Source organism: Canis lupus, chromosome 7 (genome assembly GCF_003254725.2).
Source record: "Canis lupus dingo isolate Sandy chromosome 7, ASM325472v2, whole genome shotgun sequence".
Taxonomy (NCBI): domain Eukaryota; kingdom Metazoa; phylum Chordata; class Mammalia; order Carnivora; family Canidae; genus Canis; species Canis lupus.
In genome coordinates this window covers 47257781-47278108 of record NC_064249.1, presented here as the reverse complement: position 1 = coordinate 47278108, position 20328 = coordinate 47257781, and the positions used below count along the sequence as shown (strand labels likewise).

The following is a 20328-nucleotide window of genomic DNA, read 5'->3' as shown; positions in this document are numbered from 1 at the left end:
ACAGAGGACAAACCAATGGTTGCCAGAGGGAAGGGAACTGGGAAGTTGAGTAAAACAGGTGAAAGGGAGAGGGAAACAGACCTCCAGCAATGAAATGAATAAGTCACAGGAATAAAAGGCAGAGCATAAGGAAAATATGATGTAATATTGTAATAGTGATGTAACGAGACAGATGGTAGCTACACTTGTGGTGAATATGGCATAATGTATAACTTACCAAATTACTAAATTGTACACTTGAAATCAATGTAACACTGTGTATCAACTATACTCCAAAAAAAAAAAAAGAAAAGAAAAGAAAAGAAAAGAAAAGAAAGGGAAAAAAAATCTGAGGTCCAGTAAAGGTCTACTGTCTTGGAATCACTCATAGTTCATGGTCTTTTATTAATTCCATCTGGTTAAAAACAATTGTAATGAGTAATATTAAATTTGCATATTTCCTGGGCTTCTGGTTCTTAGAGCGTGTTCTCAAATCTACACCACCAGCATCACCTGGGAACTTTTAAGAAATGCAAATCCTCAGGCCCCACCAAACACCTACTGAATCAGAAATTCAAGAGTGGGGTCCTACAATCCATATTTTAACAAGCTGTATGGGTGATTCTGATGCAGGCTAATGTTTGAAATTTGCCATCCCAGATAAATATTTATGGAAGTTATTTTTTTCTTTTATACAGTCCTTTTGTTTGACAACACAAAATAGTACATTTTAAAAAATCAACAGCTTCAGTCTGTCAATAGTCTTTAGTATTTGGGGGATACTTTTTCAAATGATAGCGGATTCCTCTTCTTGAAAACTATTCAGAATAGGACAAAAAGGCTGGAAGACCTAATTAAGATGCTCAAAGCACTTGTGTTTATTATACCATTTTTAAAACATATAGCAAGAATCAAGGAAAAGGAGATGAGGTAAGCTAACACCCTTAGAATGGAGTCTGTCTGTTGTGGGCTGAATTGTGTGCCCCATAAAATTCATGTTGAAGCCCTAGCCCTCAGAGTGACTGCAATTGGAGCTAGGACTTCTAAGGAAGTAATTAAGATTAAATGAGTACATAGAAGTGGGACCCCGATCCAATAGTTTTATTGTACTTTTAAGAAACACCAGAAAGCTCAGATGGAAGTTGCTTAGAGCCAGCAAGTCATACTTGCTCTGTTACAGAATGGAAGGGTGCTGACATCTGCTACTATTATAGTCTACTGGCCAAGATGCTTAGCAGCTCTAGGTTTCATCTTCATGAGGCCAGAACTGGACCATAATGTATGTCAAACAAGAATCGTTTTGCCAGATAAAACACGGGCTGCAAGTTAAATTTAAATTTTGGATAAACAACCTTCATTTTGAGTATAACTGTGTTCCAAATATTGCACGGGTCATTCTTAACATAAAAAAGACCCCAAAACTGTACTGTTTATCTGAAACTCAAATTTAATTGGGTGTCCTATAGTTTCCTTTGCTAAATTTGGCAATCCAACATCAATGGATATGTATTTAGGTTTAATGATCTTGTCAATCATGATCTGTTCCCTATATTTAAGATTTAATTGGTGTTAAAACACTTTTGATTATTCCATCGTTTTTATCTACAATCAAAACACATGTGCCCCCTTTATTCTATGACTAATACGTCTCACAAGTTACTAATCAGTATATATATTTATCATTTTTCATGACTTTCACCTATCCCATTGTGTTTCTTCCTTAGGAAAGCTGAATAAAATATTCTCAAAGAACAGCAAGCATTTATTGTACCAATTTTCCTAATGATGATCATGTCATTTCCATCTCAAACCAAAATTAGTTTAGGAACAGAGTACACGTTTGACTCATCTTTGGGGGTGACCCTGTTGCACCTCAACCTCACTCATTGTTGAAGCTAAAAGTTCCTACCAAGATTCAACCTACCCAAATTTTGGACCAATACCTGCAGAAGCAGGTGAAATTTCTTCTGGATGGGGAAGAGATATGAAAATATGGAAATACAACCATTGCCTGGTGGGCTTGAGCCTACCAAATCAGGAAACCTTTGTCTTCTCCTTGTCATTTACATATCACTCCTATGTAACATATCACTCCTAGTGAACATTTCACTCCTATGTTCAGTGGAACATAACTGCTCTTAGGAAAAAGACCACTACCCTTCATGTGGCTTACAGGTTAGCCCCAGGACAAATTTCAGTTCCTTGTATATGCACTGCTTTTCATGAGGTAGACACTTTTTATATGACTTACCTACCAGCAGAATTTTGTTTGACTCCAATCTCCTCCAACATTACAAACTTATCCTCTACATCTCAGGTAAAATATCACTTTCCTCATTCTAAATTAGGTTCACTTATCACACATTTTCATCCCACTATGTTCTGTTCTTTATAGCATTTATCTCAAAGGACGTTAGGGGCTTACTTTTTTAGTTAATTAATTGTTGGCCAATAGCATATAAATTTTATTGCATCATTTTTTATAATGAGAAAACATCCAGAATGGTCATCAGTGGACAGTTTTGAGATTTTACATCCCCTACACTTAAGATTGGTATATGGCACATGCATCACAGTCAAGCTGAGATGGATTTCTTTTGGGCCTGACAAAAATAGAAACCTAGACAAATTAGACTAATATTCTCATACAATTTATAATTTAATTTTTCTAAAGGATTTTATTTATTTATTCATGAGAGACACAGAGAGAGAGGCAGAGACATAGGCAGAAGGAGAAGCAGGTTCCTGCAGGAAGCCTGATACAGGACTCGATCCCAGGACTCCAGGATCACAACCTGAGCCAAAGGCGGATGCTCAACCACTGCTACGCAGGTTCTTCTTATTATGTTTAAAGATTGATTTTATTTATTTATTTATTTATTTATTTATTTATTTATTTATTTATTTATTTGTGGGGCATGCAGAGGGAGAAGCAGACTCCCCACTGAGCAGGGAGCCTTGTGAAGAGCTGAATCTCAGGACACTGAAATCATGACATGAACTGAAGGAAGCCACTTAACCTTAAGACTGAGCCACTCAAGTGCCCCTATAATCATATTTTAAAGATAAACTCCAAGGATGTCTCTCAAATTGGTTTAGGAAAACCAGCACTGAAATAATGAGTATAAACTTCTCAAAAGGAGCTTTATGAAGGCATGCCTTTATCTTAGTTTGATGTTGGCATGTCTATTTAAAAATATTCTTATTCCCCGATAATAGTAAATAAAAGTTATGATTTTATTTTTACATTTGGGCTAATTTTAATTTTTATTACACTAGAGACCTTAACTTCAGTGGTGCTTATTTATGCATTTTGGAGTATCCTAATTCACTGGTGATGCTCTTCTAATGAAAAGTCTAATTTGAGCAAAACTTCATGCAACTGGAACAAGAAACCTTAGCCACCATAAGATGATAACAAAAGATGCCACATGCATGTTAAACTGACAAAGGCTTCAGAATTAAGTGAGGAGACAGGTGTCGTCAAGCTTTGTCATCTTCAGTTCCCAAGATATTTTACATTTTTCTAAACTTGACTGCCTGAGACATAAGTTAGGAACCAAATGATATCATTAAAATTCAGTCAGCATCCCAAGCTAGAATTTCACTCTGTGTTTAACTTAAATCCCTGTAAAACTTTTGGATGCCATTTGTGCATAATTCCCAAACGTTTCTTGTTGCTCTCAGAGTTGTATCTTTCTGTCTTCTGCTTCCAAATCATGTCTAACAGCAAAACAGGCAAGGTGAAAATAAGAGAAATATGAATGTTTGAATAAGAACTGGTTAGTAGAATACACCATACCAGATAATAGTATTCAACACATTTCCCATGTCCTCCCTTTACTTTCCATGATGGGGATAATCAATATAAATGGACAGACGAGGGTGGTAATGTAAATATTGGCCACATAATATGAACAAAAGCTGACTTTTAAAAAAAAAGAGAGAGAAGACATTATTTACACTTTCTGAAAAACCCATCATAATCAATTTTATTCTTCAGAGATACCTCTCTGATCACAACAAAAGGCAGGATTCATTGAAATCTCTCTTGCTGCCAAGATGTGCACCAATCTTCCACTGATGGTTCTGTTATTTGTTCATTGAGAACTCTGTGAGCCATTTAGCCTCCTATAAGCAACCCATCATCTGGATTGAGGAACAGAATGATAGATGAATATGTGCTGTGACAGCAAACCATGCCTCTCCTGAGTGGTATCCAAACACTCTCTCTACTTGTGCACAGTTATAACGCTGAAAAGTAATGATGCAAGAAAGAACTTCAGCACAAACTAGTAACAAAGCTCTAGCAGGAATGAGGTGGGTGTGCAGTCTTATATGCAAGAGTCTGAGTGCGTGTATAGGTGTGCACATGCATTTATGTGCATGGAATTGTGTGTGTCTGTATAGAATAGAGACAGCAGGAGCACCTAGGTGGCTCAGCTGTTGAACATCTGCCTTAGGCTCAGGTCGTGAATCCAGAGTCCTGGGATTGAGTTCCACATGGGGCTCCCGGCAGGAAACCTGCTTCTCTCTCTGCCTATGTCTCTGTCTCTGTCTCTCTCTCATGAATAAATAAAATCTTAAAAAAAAAAAAACAAAAAACAAAAAACAGAGAAATCAACGGAGACCAGAATAGCATATAGACAGGTAGTTAGCTTCAGTGACAGAGACCTAGTGCAATTTTGTTTTCAAGCCAATCACTAAGCACTGTGCTTGGGACATAGGAAACTTTTTAGATAAAATATGGTTGAAATGACCAACCATTGATAATTTATAAGAGAACAGAGACATTGTTGGGTTAGTAATTTACCATGGAAAATCACATCTTAGCATGTTTTTGCTGTCCAATAAAAAGCTTTTTAAAAGCTTAGAGATGAATGCTTTGAGTCTATAAATGGGGATTTCTTTATGTTTAAGTTTCTTTGAAATTAGGGTCCCATAAAAGCTGTGTTAAATGAACATAATACTTCAAGAATGGTTGCAAAAAGTTATTTTAACTTAAAACTGTCTGCATTTTAGTGATGGTTCCCTTGTTAAACAGCTGGTAGTATTTTAAGTGAAACTTTCATTAGTAGGAGCCTCACAAATGAATATAAACAGGGTACTGCCCCTAAACACTGCTCTTTAAAAACCTGTCAAATGTTCTTTATTTCCATTTTCCTTATTGAGTGAATTATTTCAGCACTAAGCAATTTGTGCATCATGTATATTAGTTTTCCAGGCTCAAAAAAGGTAATAATTTTCTCATTTAAGCTCTTTTGAAGAGGTATACTTAATATGTCAGGTGTTAAGTAAATGAATGAACTTTATAAACTCTGGTTTATAATTATTAGAAAGTGATCATAGCATTATTCAATCTTCAGGTTGGAAAATGGTCCATCGTGATCATTTTCATTAGAGAAACAATTTATGCAAGTAAAAACTTAGGCAGTAATGCAATACATAAGTATTTAATTATCATAAATGTATTTTATGAGTTTAAATTAATAATTATGTATTACAAAACTAAATAGAATGAGTATTTTATGACCACAAAAATTTCAAAGCCACAGTTTTATACATGAAATATCTGGCTCAACATTTATTTCTGTAATTTGTTTAGGTTGAAATCCTGGTATAATGAGTTATATTATTACAAATGGTTAACACTTTAATCTATGATTAAGAAATCTATGATTTTTTCCCAATGAATTGGCCTCAACGTGAAAAATGAAATTTTCTGGGATGCCTGGGTGGCTTAGTTAAGTATCTGCCTTCACCTCAGGTCATGGTCTCCATATCTTGGGATCCAGTCCCACATCAGGCTCCCTGCTCAGTGGGAAGTCTGCTCCTCCCTCTCCTTCTGCCTCTTCCTCTCCCCTCTGCTTGTGCTCTCTCTCTCTCTCAAATGAATAAATGAATAAATAAAATATTTCTAAAATATTTTTAAAATTAAAAAAAAGAAAAAATATAATTTTCTTTCAATTTTAAATGTTCAGTTTTGAATTTTCAAATTAAATTTTTAAATTTTAACTTTTTACATACTTGTTAATTTCTAACAAGATTATTGAATAATTTAGTCAGACATTTATAAATATTCCTTGCTTAGACCAAAAAATTTTCTAACATATGTTATAAAGTTTTAAGCTTTGAAAATGTCAGATACATAGTAGGTTGTCAGTATAGATTAAACTCTTAAAAAAGAATCGTTATAGAAATAACACAGCAGATTACATAGTTCAAAAAATGAAAATTTTACCATGTAAAATGAGTTTCACTCCACCTTGACACAAATTCTATGACTCATCACAAATTACTCTTGTCAAAAATGCATTGTGTATTCTTCTATACTCATTGGTAGACATACTAAAATTTATTTAATCTGTTTCCTATTTATGATAGTGGTTTTTCCCAGTTTACTATATCAGCATTGCAATCAGTATCCTTGTACATACATTTTGGAGCATGTGAGTGAGTGTTTTTATGAAGTATGTTGTGTTACAATATCAAGTCCCCATTGGTCCAATCAAACAGTTTATTTCTCATCCACAAAGTCTGCTACAATTTCAAAGAATCTCATCAGGAACAGTACTGCATGTGATGACATAGCGCTTCTGCTACTTTGAACTTTTGTTCTGCTATCTCAACCAGTTGCTAACTCCATGATCATCATTGCAAGGGAAGAAAGGCTGAAGAATCATAGCAGTAACTAAATGCTACCATGTCTAAATGATACTTATCACTTCTGCTCCCAACTCTTTGGCCAGAATGAGTTATAGGAGTCTAACTGCTAAGGGATGGAAAATTCTAATTCGCTCATTTGTCCAGAAGGGTAGAGGTGGATGTGTGGGGGCAATAGTAGTCTCTAAAACAGATAAATTCTAGAATTGATATTACCTTGTCAAAATTCATCCCATATGCTCATCAATAAATTAAAAATGTGATATTTTGATATGTCAGTTATCTCAGTACCCATGACCGTCAGATATTTGTCCAAAATTTCCAAGGAGTAAATTTTATTTAGTTTTGCACGTTGTCTAATTTGAAACAGGCTAACTTTAAGACCTAGCACATCTGAATGGTGATTCTTTGTCTTACTAAATTATAACCAGGAAGTACCCTAAAATTAATGAATTATAATACACTATTATTAAAAGGAAGCTTTTCATGTTCACCAGTTGCTGTACTACAATCATGCCAAGACTAGAATATGAGACTAGAAACCTCATCTGAGTCCTTTCCCATGTTCAGCATAAATAAGCTGTCCATATGGTGTCAGTTTTCTTTGGTTAGTTGTCCTATATAAGCGAAACTGACAAACAAAACAATGAAGGAAATAGTCCAAAGGAAAAGACCAGTAGAGGGCTGAAAACTTGCACCATGAAACATTTCCAAGAAACTTAACTTATATATGTACAACACTAGTGGGAATTTTATTCTTTTTTTTTTAATTTATTTTTTATTGGTGTTCAATTTACCAACATACAGAATAACCCCAGTGCCCGTCACCCATTCACTCCCACCCCCCGCCCTCCTCCCCTTCTACCACCCCTAGTTCGTTTCCCAGAGTTAGCAGTCTTTACGTTCTGTCTCCCTTTCTGATATTTCCCACACATTTCTTCTCCCTTCCCTTATATTCCCTTTCACTATTATTTATATTCCCCAAATGAATGAGAACATACAATGTTCGTCCTTCTCCGATTGACTTACTTCACTCAGCATAATACCCTCCAGTTCCATCCACGTTGAAGCAAATGGTGGGTATTTGTCGTTTCTAATGGCTGAGTAATATTCCATTGTATACATAAACCACATCTTCTTTATCCATTCATCTTTCGATGGACACCGAGGCCCCTTCCACAGTTTGGTTATTGTGGCCATTGCTGCTATAAACATCGGGGTGCAGGTGTCCCGGCGTTTCATTGCATCTGTATCTTTGGGGTAAATCCCCAACAGTGCAATTGCTGGGTCGCAGAATTTTATTCTATAAACTTCATGGAAACAAATTAAACTTGGCATGCCAAACCAATTTGTCAGTCATTTCTTGTATGTTAAGTTTAATACTTAATGTTTATAAAGTGATTTTGTTAATTCCCTAAATTATTAGGAATATGTTAAAATCTAATTTTTAAACAAGCATTTGTGTATAAACATATGAAGGAGTACAATTTGAAAAGTGTTGCCTAAGGACTCACAGAGGGATGTTCATTTCATTAGAATGTAACAGGTTAGAGATACGGAATAAAAATCCACATCAATCTTAAGCAGTATGAAAAGCTGACGTAGTATCAGGAATTGCTTAAATTAAAGCAAGCTCCAAATGTAGTTTAAGTGTGATTTTAGTGGATTTATTTACTCTTCCAATATGAATGAAGTATTTACCTTGGTGGTTAAGACAGAAGCAAACTACAAGATTGTCATTGTGCATCTTTATATGCCTCTTTACATATCTTTTTCTTGAGATATACGACATATATAACCTAAGACATGTAAAATTAAGTCACTAGGCAGTTACTTTGAGACCAATTATTTTTCCAATTATTTTAAATGCCACTTTTATAGTTTATTAAAATGTTTACTATTTTGTAAGTTCTTATAGATAGTATATTATGATTCTAGTATCACATCATGTTAAATACTGTGGCACCAATTTTAATGTATTTAGTGTACATATTTTAATATATGTGGTAATATTCTTGTTCAACAAATTCTGGAAGTTATATGTTATTCCCATGAAATATTATGTTAATAATTATTTATATTACTATTTCCCATAAATATATATATATATTATTTCCCATGAAATTTAGGCTTATTTTATTAACTTAAAAAATCTTAAAAAAAAAAAAATCTTTTACTGACATTTAGTGATATTTAGATTAATTTTAAAATAATTTTATCCTTATAATATTCTACATTACTATTTTAGAAACAGCAACTTTATTCAAATATTATTTTCTATTGCTGGATATTGTATAATTTTTCATATATATAGAACAATTTAAATAAAAAGATGCTGTGAATATTTCACATTGTATCATGTAGTATATAACTGTATGCTATTCAAAAAGTATATATCATATTGAAATAGCAAATTATGTTTGCATAATTTTTCTCATAGCTTATTATTAATAGATGAAAAAATGATTTTGATGTTTGCACATTTATTGACTATTTGATCACATTATTAACCATTTATATTACCTCAAAAGTTTTTCAGTGGTTTTTTTTTGTTGTTGTTAATTTTATTTATTTGAGAGAGAGCACAAGTGGGGAGAGAGGTATAGGGAGAGAGAAAGGGAGAACCATACTCCCTGCTGAGCAAAGAGCCTGATGAAGAGCTTGTTCCCAGGATGTTGAGATCATGACCTGAGCTGAAGTCAGATGTCACCTACGTACCCCTCAGTGAGTTTTATTAAGATTTTTTTTTAAGATTTTATTCATTCATGAGAGACACAGAGAGAAATGCAGAGACACAGGAAGAGGGAGAAGCAGGCTCCCGACAGTGAAATTGATTTGGGGACTTGATCCCAGAACCCTGGGACCATGCCACAGGCCGAAGGCAGGCACTCAACCACTGAGTCACCCAGGTGCCCCAATTTTATTAAGTTTTTTAGATGACCAATTATATTAATCTAGATTAATGATATTTTTTATCATCTTCTCATTTTTTAACCTCTAATCACATTGCCTCATCTTCCACTAGGATGCTGCATAATAGATGAAATATTTTTTCTTTTTTTCTATGTTTCGTGTTTCACCTGTTCAAATGAATCTAATAATTGGTTTGATTTAGATATTTTATTCATGTTAAGAGGACATTCTTTTATTATTAGATTTGGTATGGATAATCGATTTTATTAAATATTTTTCTAGCATCTATTATCCTTATGACTTTTCTCTTCTGAAGTTTTAATATAATTAATTTTAATGTATTTCCTAATATCATAGTCTTTCTTTTATTCTTGTAATAAGCCTTAACAGATCTTGTAACAAAACAAAAGACAAAACAAAACAAACAACAAACAAAAACAGATCTTGTAACAGTATTCTGACCGAATGTACTAATTTTTTAATGAAATTTATATCTCTACACACAATATTGGAATCAGGTATATTTTAACTTAGTAAAATGAGTGTGCAGTATTTTTTATTTCATTCCCCAGGCTTTTAAACAGTATAAGAAATAAATAAATGATATGGTCTTTAAAGAGGTTAAAAAAAATTTCCTCTATACAAGATAGTATTTTTTTTCCCAATTACGTGGTCTATTTATTTTGGTTTTGGTAACTAATTCTTGAATCAGTGTTAATCATTTATACATTTCCATACCATTCTTACTTATATCAGTACTTCCAATTTTATTATATAGATTTGAATGTGATAATCTCTTAATGTTTTTTCCATCTTTACTACATTGATATTCTATTAATTTTTTTACATACTGTTGTGTTTTTCTCAATTAAAAAATATATTGGCCACTTTGTATCTGTTTATTCAAAGAACCAGCTCTTCAATTGAGTTATGAGGTCTTTTTACTGTCAAAGTTTAACCAATTTATTAAGTAGTTTATTAATAAAATACTTGCTTATTAATTTGCTTTTTAATTTATTAGTTTATGTTTCTATGTCTTATAAGACAATGATCAGTGATATCTTTGCATTGATGCACTTTGCATTGATGCACAAAATCCTTGCCATTAACCATTTGATTTTACATTGAACAAAAATCATTTCAGTATCCTAATATATATCATTTCAAATCTCCATTCTCCTCATTGTAATGAAGTGGGGGGTTTTTTAACCTTTTTTTTTTTTTAAATCGACTTTCATTATTTATCTTAGAAATGAGAAGAAATAAAACAGTCTTCACATTCTATAATTCCATACTGGAGCATTATATAAATATCACTCTAACTTTTATGATCATTTTTTCTCAATCATTTTCCTCCAGAGATTATTTTTTTAAGATTTTATTTATTTATTCATGAGAGGCACAGAAAGAGAGAGAGTCAGAGACATAGGCAGAGGGGGGAAGCAGGCTCCCTGCAAGGAGCCCAATGCGGGACTGGATCCCCAATTCCGAGATCACACCCTGAGCCATAGGCAGCCGCCCAACTGCTGAGCCACCCAGGCATCCCATACTCCAAAGATTAAAAGGTGATTTTAGACATCTTACCTATCATTTACAAGCTTTAGTTCAAGGTACTGTCCTTCTGATATTCAAATTTTATAGACTTACATTTCCTGTGATTAACGTTACCTTTTCTCTGTATATGTATTTTTATTCCCATCTTAGATTTGGGCTTTTCATAGAATTTACTATGTGAGTAAATGAATAATGAAGAATAGGTTCAATCCTGGCTTTCTTTGTTTGATTGCTTCATTCATACACCGCGTTTTTGTGTTTAGTCAACTTCATTTAGATACAATTTACATAAAATTAAAGGTACACATTTTAAAGGTACAAATACAATATCCCAAAACTTTTGGTATGCAGCAAAAACAATAGTTAGAAGGATGTTTAGTGATAAATTCCTACTTTAAAGAAGAAAAAAGATCTCATATAAACAACCTAACTTTACACCTCGAGGAACTAGAACAAATGAAAGAGATAGAAGAGAAAGAAAAGAGAACAGAAAAGCAAGAAAAACAGATTGACCTTAAAATTAGAAGAAGGGAGGAAACACTAAAAGGCAAAGCAGAACTAAATGAAATAGAGACTAAACACAGTTGTTTGCTTCCCTGTCCATTTTCGTCTTATTTTGTCTTCCCTTCCCTTCCGTTCATCTATTTTGCTACTTAAATTCCACATGAGTGAAATCATAGGGTATTTGTCTTTCTCTAACTTATTTTGCTTAGTACAATATGCTCTAGTTCCATCCACGTCATTAGAAATGGCAAAATTTCACTCTTTTTTGGTGGCTGAGTAATATTCCATTATACATACCACTCTTTTTATCATTCATCAGTCCATGTTTAAAATTGAATTCTAAAGGTTTATATATATTCATAATATGTTGACAGAAATAGTATTGTGAATATTTTTGCCCACCCTGTAATGATTTTTATTGTTCATAATAATTCATTTTAAAGAGAAGATTTTTTATTTTGGTCAATTTCAACTTACCAGCTTTTTTGTGCTTTTTTTCTTTCAGTATTCTTATATTTCAACTTTTATATTTAGGTCTATTACCCATTTTCAAATAATTTTTGTTCATGGTATGTGGTCAGGGCCAATATTCAACTTTTAATATATTTATTTATGCCAGTCTCATGTCTTTTAAAGGAATGTATCATTTCTCCCATTGAATTGCCATACTGCCATGATTCAAAAACTTGAATATTTGCATATGAATTATTTCTGGATTGTTATTTTGTTCCATTAACTTATATATGTATTTCTATATGAATGACTATTTTTAAACATCTGTCACTTTATAGTAGGTCATAAAATTTCTATGTCTACTTAAGTTTATTTTTGTTATTCTAGTTAGAGCAATTGCCAGTTATAAAATATTCATTTTCTTTCTTTCATTTATAATTTTATTTCCTCTGTTAAATTTCTTGTTTCCTCATTAAAATCAAATTTTTCTTTAATTGTGTGAGCATATTTTATAATATGCTTCTTTAACAATGTTTGCTAAATCTTATATCTGGATTATTTCAAGATCAGTTTTTATTGAGCGCTCTCTTTTCTGAACTATGGGAACAAGTTTCCAGTTTTTTGCATATCTAGCAAATTCTTTATTGCATTCTGGGCAATGTAGATACTATGTTGTAAAAAATTTGGATTCTGTTATCTTTCTCTGAAGAATGCTGATTTTTGTAGTAGGCAGTATAATTACTGAGTGATTTCCCTGTCCTACCATAGGCTTGCTTTAATGCATTGTTAGGGCAGGTCTCTGGAAAACTTAAAATGTTTCTCATACCCCTCTAACTAGATGGTACTCAGAGTCTATCTTGCATATCTTGCAAGGATTTGATTTAATTTTTTTTAAGATTTAATTTATTTATTCATGAGAGACACAAAGAGAGAGAGACAGAGATACAGGCAGAGGGAGAACCGGGCTCCACGCAGGGAGCCCGACATGGGACTAGATTCCGGGTCTCTAGGATCACGCCCTGGGCGGAAGGTGGCGCTAAACCGCTGAGCCACCCATTCTGCCCAAGAATTTGATTTAGATTGGATCTAGAGTAGGTCCTATTTTAAGGTGTGGTGCTTGCTTCTTATAGGAGAATTTTCTGAAGTCCCAGCAGGATGTCTGAATGTTAATGAGATAATAGGTATTTCTGCCACTCTTTGAAAATATAATGCCCCACCACCATCACTAGACCTCTTGGTATCTCTGTTCTACTCTCAGCTTCATGGCAGCTATTCTTGGTGACCCTCAAGTAGTCTTATTCTATGCATGTGCTGCCCTGTCCTCAGCTGAAGACTCAATTGAGACCCAAACAGATTTCTGGAAATAACCTTCCTTCCTCAATTCCCCCTCTGTGCTGCATTACAGATACAGACCTGCTTTAGCTTCCCTTCACACATATCTCTGCCCCTTCATCTCACCAAATCTGCTGAGTTCTGATTGTATTCTAGCTTATTATGCATTCGTCCTTTATTTCTCCAAGCAAAGAATGGAACAATATGGGAACTTATCTCTTGAGTTTCCCACCTCTCTAGACTTGCAATCTTGTTTTGTCTATTGTCTAAGACTTTGCCTTTCTTTCTCTGTTTCTTGGTTTTCTAATCTAGAAAATAAAAACTGTAATACTGATTTATTTCTAAGTTCTTTCTCAGTTCTAATCTTCCATGAGTCTGGAATATAGAAATTACTTTCTTTGTAATTTTTATTTTCCATGTTTCTCAGGCACTAAAGTGTTTGTAAAGAAACATTGATATATTTTTATAATGAGAACCTATTCAAAATATATAATCAGCTTATACAAATATAAACAAAAATACATTGCAATTTCTTGAAATTTGTGTCTAAAACTAATATTGAAGTATAAGTTACTTTTCATTTATAAATCATTTCTGTCAGCAATATGGTTCAGTATTTCAGTAAAGTATTAAAAAAAAAAAAACCAAAAAACAGTACATCTAAGAGGCTGAAGAATCTACTTCTCCAGCTACTTGATTGCCCTTAGAATGGAATAGCAGAAGAATCTCCTCATAATCATAGCAATTCAGTCTCATTTAACCAAGAGTATAATTATCAGAGGTGATTTTGCACCTGGATTTATACCTAGTATTGAACTCATGATGAAGAAAACACTATCTAAATTATTCAAATTAATAAATTAACTAGGTCAAAAAGCACCTTATAAGGAAAATTTTTCTGTTTCTTGCTAGACTAAAAAGGTAAAATAAAAAGTGAAAGCCTTTCTTAAATACTATTTCAATGAAAAAAAAGTCTAATCAATTTTAAGTTTATTTAAAATTGATCCACTCCTATATGTTAAAGTAAATAACTTATGGAATAGCAGTAATCAAGTACTACAAACAATTGAAAGTGTGTTGAATGTGAGAGAAAATATAAGCAACTTCTGAGCACATTCATGATTAAAATAGATTTGAAAGGAAAGGTTAAAATGGTTGTATTTCTATTTGGATAATAAAAAATGTTCTAACAAGAAAATTGTCAACTTGGCATTTTGGTCAATCTCCATTTCATACTTAATTTTTTATTAATAATAATATTTAAGTAAGATATTATGGAGGAATATATTGGAAATATATTGGAGGACTTAAAAATAAGCCTACTCTCTTCTTATAAAATGTAAAGCCCATTCTTATCTGTAATAGAAATCAGCAGAAATGTTCAAAACCTTAACTCACCAAAGGAATAGAAAAAGAGAATGATGTAACAGAGTCAAATGCAGAGTAAGCACACACAAATAAGGTCAGCTGATCTTTGACAAATGCAGAAAGAAAATACAATGGAGACAAGATAGTTCTTTCAGTAAATGGTGCTGGAACAATTGGGCATCCACATGTAAAAACAAACAAATGAACCTAGATGCAGAAAAAGATGAACTCAAAATGGATCACAGACCTAAATGTAAAGGACAATAATACAAAATTCCTAGCAAATAACATAGTAGAAAATCTAGATGACATTGGGTTTGACAATGACTTTTAGAATCAAATAAAAACTTCTGATCTGCAAAAGACATTGCCAAGAGAATGAGAAGATAAGCAATAAACTGAGAAAATACTTACATAAGACATCTGATAAAAGGACTGTTACCTAAAATACATGAGGAATTCTTTAAACTCAAGAAAATAATCCTTTAAAAAATAAGAGCTCTGAATGGATATATCTTACCAAAGAATACATGAGTATTGGAAGATAGGCCCAACGTCATATGTCACTAAGGGATTACAAATTAAAACCATGAGATACCCTACACATCAATTAGGATGGTCAAAATCCAAAACAGAGAAATCAAAATTTAGCAAATATATGAAGCAAGAGGAACTCTCATTGCTAATGGGAATGCAAAATGGTACAGCCACTTTGGAAGACATTTTAGCAGTTTCTTAACAAAACTGAATGTATTCTCACCATATCCTATAACAATCATACTCCATGGTATTTTCCCAAATGAGTTAAAAACTTATGTCCATATGTAAAAACCTACATATGAATGCTTATAGAAGCTCTACTGATAATTGCCAAAATGTATAAACCATCAAGATATCTTTCAGTAGATATATGGATAAGTCAACTGTGGTAAAAATAGAATTTTTTCAGTGCTAAAAATAAATGAAATAATCAAGCTATGAAAAGACAGGAGAATCTTAAGTGCATAATACTAAATGAAGTAAGCCAATCTGAAAAAGAATACATACTATGATTCCAGTTACATAACATTCTAGAAAAGGTAAAACTATGAAGACAACAAAAATACCAGCAGATTACAGGACATAGGGGAGAGGGAAGGATGAATGATAGATTGCAAAATATTTTTAGGTCAGTGAAGCTACTAGGTACTATCATGATGGGTACACATTAATATACATATCCTAAAACCCATAGAATATACACCACCAAGATTGAGCCCTATTGTAAACTACAGATTTGGATAATAATACCATTCAGTTTAGATTTGTTGATTGCAACAAATGTGTCACTCTAGTGCAAGATGTTGATAGTGTCAGAGGCTGTTCAAGAAGGGGTATAAAGGTTACTTAGGAAATACGTACTCTCTGCTCAATTTTCCTGCAAACTTGAAACTGCTCTAAAATTGAAGTCTTTATTTTTTTAATATATTTTAAAGGTTTTATTTATTTATTCATGAGAGATACAGAGGGAGGCAGATACACAGGCAGAAGGAGAAGCAGGCTCCTTGGGGGGAGTCTGATGTGGGACTGGATCCTGGGACTCTGAGACCATGCCCTGAGCTGAAGGCAGATGCTCAAACATTGAGCCACCCAGGTGTCCCTCTTTTTTTTTTTTTTTAAGATTTTATTTATCTATTAGAGAGAGAGAGGATGAGCAGGGGGAGGAACAGAGGGAGAAACAGACTCCTCACTAAGCACGGAGCCTGACAAGGGACTCTATCCCAGGACTCCAGAATCATGACCTGACCCAAAGATAGATGCTTAACCAGCTGAGCCACCCAGGTACTCCTAAAAATGAAGTCTTAAAAAAAAATCAAACGATATTAATTTCAAAAGAATTGAATATTAATACATACTGAAAGACAATTATGAAAAATCTGTCCTAACTGTAATATAAATAATATGATAGGACTACACACCTATTATGAGTTACAATTTTGCACCCATTTCTGATGTAAGAAATTTTTACTCTTATTATACAATTCTCAGACACTAGTTGTTATCCTTTTTTTTTAAAAGATTTTATTTATTTATTCATTCATTCATTCATGAAAGACACAGAGGGAGAGGCAGAGACACAGGCAGAGGGAGAAGTAGGCTCCCTGCAGGGAGCCCGATGTGGGACTCGATCCTGGGTCTCCAGGATCACGCCTTGGGCCAAAGGCAGGTGCTAAACTGCTGAGCCACCCAGAGATCCCCACTAGCTGTTATGTAATTTAACTCAATTCTGTCACAGTTTACCAGGAGATAGAATCAGGTGCCAAAGGTTAAGGGCTCAGTCCTATAAGACTCCCTCCCATACACACCTTTAAGAAAATTGCAAGTCCAGGTCATTGCCTGTGCTTCTGACTGGTTATAGATCCAAGGTTCCCAAACCCCATTTTGGGCTTAATTTGCTAGAGAACAGAACTCAGAGAAACATTTTAATTGCTAGATTATTGGTTTATTATAAAAAGCTATAACTCAAGAGCAGCCAGATGAAAGAGATGCATAGGTCAAGGTATGGGAAAGGGTTAAGAAGCTCCCATGCCCTCTCCAAAAGACCACCACTCTCCCCAAATCACCATGTTACTCCAACCCAGAAGATTTCCAAACAGTGTCCTTTTGGGTATATGAGGAGCATTATAACACAGGCACAGTAGAATAAACCATTGGCCATTGGTGATCAAATTCAATCTACAACCCCTCTATCTTCCCAAAGGTCTGAGAGTAGTACTGAAAATTCCAATCCTCCGATCATATGGTTGGCTCCATTGGCAACCAGCCCCCATCCTTAGGTGTTTCTCAAACTCACCATATTAATCTAAAAAAAAAAAGACACCTTTATGGTTCTCATCACAGGAATTTCCAAGAGTTTTAAAAGCCCCTTGCCAGGAAAAGAGTTGAAGACCAAATATATATTTATAATTATAATTCACAATGTTACATGAGTCAAATGGGAAAAAAGGTAGCAACAGCTACTAAAAACATGTATTCACATCTTAGATTCCATTAATTGAGGGTGTTTGTTCAGAATAAAAGTAGATAAAAGTTATAGTCTGTGCTACTCAAATCACATTAAGATGTGTGTCACTTTGAGCTTCTTACCACATAAATATACCAAGGGGATGGTATTAGAATGAGAGAAAGGCAAATTATAAAACTCTAGGGTAAAGTAGACATTTTAAACTTGTGTCACCAATAGCATTTCCCGTTGTCAGAAAAAAAGAAAAATGGAGTGTCTCCTTGGATAAAAGATAGTTCTAAAATGGTCTTGGAAAGTATATGTAATTAGCAATATGTTATTCCAAGTAGGATAGTGTTCAATGATAACAGATAAATTCCCAGTCAGAGTAACTCAGCATAACAAAGGTTAATATCATCACCTTGGAGTATCCAACATGGATGCTACTGGTCGTGTTCTCTGGGGCCATTATCCTATTTGTGCTGTTTCATGGATTCCGACTTCCTCTGGCAGAGAGAGGACTTCCATTCATAGGTCTTTGCCTCCAGGTGCACGAAAGAAATGAAAGCACCCAAGAGAAGTTCTACAGCTAAAGACCTAGAAGTGACTTATATCACTGCTCCCCACAACCCACTGGCCAGATTAGTTATATGTCCTGGCCTAAATACCAGGAGAAGTGGGAAATGGAATTTTTGTCTGCTATAAATAACTCTCTCCAACATTTTCCTTGGCAAACAATTTATTCTTATAACAACAGTTTGGCTTCATACACTAATTGATTTCTGTTTTTTAAATCCCATTCATTAATATCACAATAATATTTATATTTATGATAATGTATAAAACTTTCAAAAACTTTTTTTTATGTCTAAATTATACTCACTGGTATAGCTATTTGTGAATACATAGAGGTACCACAAACTGACTTGTATTAATGTTTTTCAGTTGGTTAGGTAGGGGATTATCCACTGCACAAATTCTTCACTTTTCTGGTTTGTACTTAGCACTCCCTATGAGACTACTCTAAGAGACCTTTTACTAATCTGGCATTCACAGAGATTTCTTCAGCTGACTTGGGTATTTCTTCAGTTGCTCTGGGGTTTGGCTTATCCTTTCTTCCTAAACATTCCCATTTTCCCCACTCAGAAGCATATAATGTGCTATATAGTATTCCCCTAAAGTCATTTTATCTCAAAACAAATGCGAATTTGAGAGGTGTTCACACACACACAAAACCTCAATGAATTTAGTAAAATCTAGCAATAGAGCAGTTCAATCTGTGGGAAAACATTTGTAATGGCCTCAAAGATATAGATGGATAATGTATGTGGACATTTGGAACAGAAGAAACAAGTAGCTACCATTTTTCATAGCTTCATGGGAAACATGATAGATGGGGAATAGGGAGAGGAAAAAAGAAACAAAGGCTGGATATACATGTGATGTTTCTACAAAAACCCCCAACAAATGATGAAGAGATTGGCGGACAGGTGGCAAGCAGATATTCCCAGAGCAGACAACCGACAAAAACCAGAGAAGCACTAGTTATTGTTATCCACCTGACTACAAGTTAATTAAGTCTGGTATGAATAAAATAATCTTGTTATTACCTACAGATGTGATCCCAGGGCAATTTTAAATCATTTGTAAGATCATGTAGCTATTGAGTGAATCTTGTTTTCTTACCTTCATTCCAGTATCTCTTTACCTGAGGACACATGCTGCTCTGCCTCTGAACTTTCTCCCACTACACCTTCCCCGAGCAGAGTGCCGACACAGGAGAGGACGCTTTCATTTTTGAGGATTGGTTTAGAATCACCCAGACCTGCAGCTGTACTAAAAATTGCAGAGAAGTTTCCACTCCATCCCTTACCCCATCCCTTTGCTTCCTTATCTCCAGCTCTGTAGCAGAGCAACATTCAAAAATAGCAGAGCACATGCAGAGAATGGTTTCCATGTCCACGAGCCCATTCTACTAAACAGTGAAAGCAGGCAGTGATAAAAATGTTCTGATCACTTCACTTAAACATTAGACAACTTTTAGCATTTTTCACTATCTCACAGAAGCTTAAAAATATTCTAAATATGCATTCATCCAATCAAAATCAAAGAGACTTAATATCTCTGCTAATCTGTGACTCTTATACAATAAACTGCATGATTACTACAAAGGCAGTGCTCATTCCCTAAACTCTCCTTCTTAGGACTTTCAGACATCTTTCCTTCTTTCTCCATTATTAAAATATATCTCTTGGATGTGCACAATGACTCTTCCATCAATTCTATAAGTCTGTTTTGGATTCTCTGGTTTGCTGTAAAAATGTTTTCTCCTTGACTTATTTTCTTTCCAAGGAGAAGTAATGAAGACATGATCAGCTGACTGCATGCATAAGATTTTTCTTCCAAATATACAATTCTGTTGTTCTATTATTTATGAGAAGGGAGGGAAAGGCTGTAGTAATGGTAGTAAGATTTTTTTCTATTTTCTGGAATTATATTTCTATAATAAGTGAAGAGAATGAAAGCCACTTCAGAAGAAGATATCAGGTAATGGATGATAGCAGGAAGGATCAGAAATA

At 34.0% G+C, this 20328-nt stretch overlaps 1 protein-coding gene across 5 annotated transcripts in view; it reads right to left on the bottom strand.

The window, feature by feature from the left end:
• Positions 1 to 19697, bottom strand: part of RIT2 (Ras like without CAAX 2) — a 475191-nt gene extending 455494 nt beyond the window's left edge. For 2 of the 5 annotated variants that reach the window (XM_049112675.1, XM_049112676.1), the window contains exon 1: positions 19436 to 19581. Coding sequence is in view for 1 of the 5 variants with exons in the window: in XM_035719223.2 (XP_035575116.1) it covers positions 19436 to 19469 (34 nt within the window). In the remaining 4 variants the exon portion in view is untranslated. Of the gene's footprint in view, positions 1 to 19435 lie in introns of all 5 variants that reach the window. The other 3 variants (XM_025429017.3, XM_025429018.3, XM_035719223.2) reach the window with 2 other exon arrangements.
• Between the last annotated feature and the right edge of the window lie 631 nt (positions 19698 to 20328).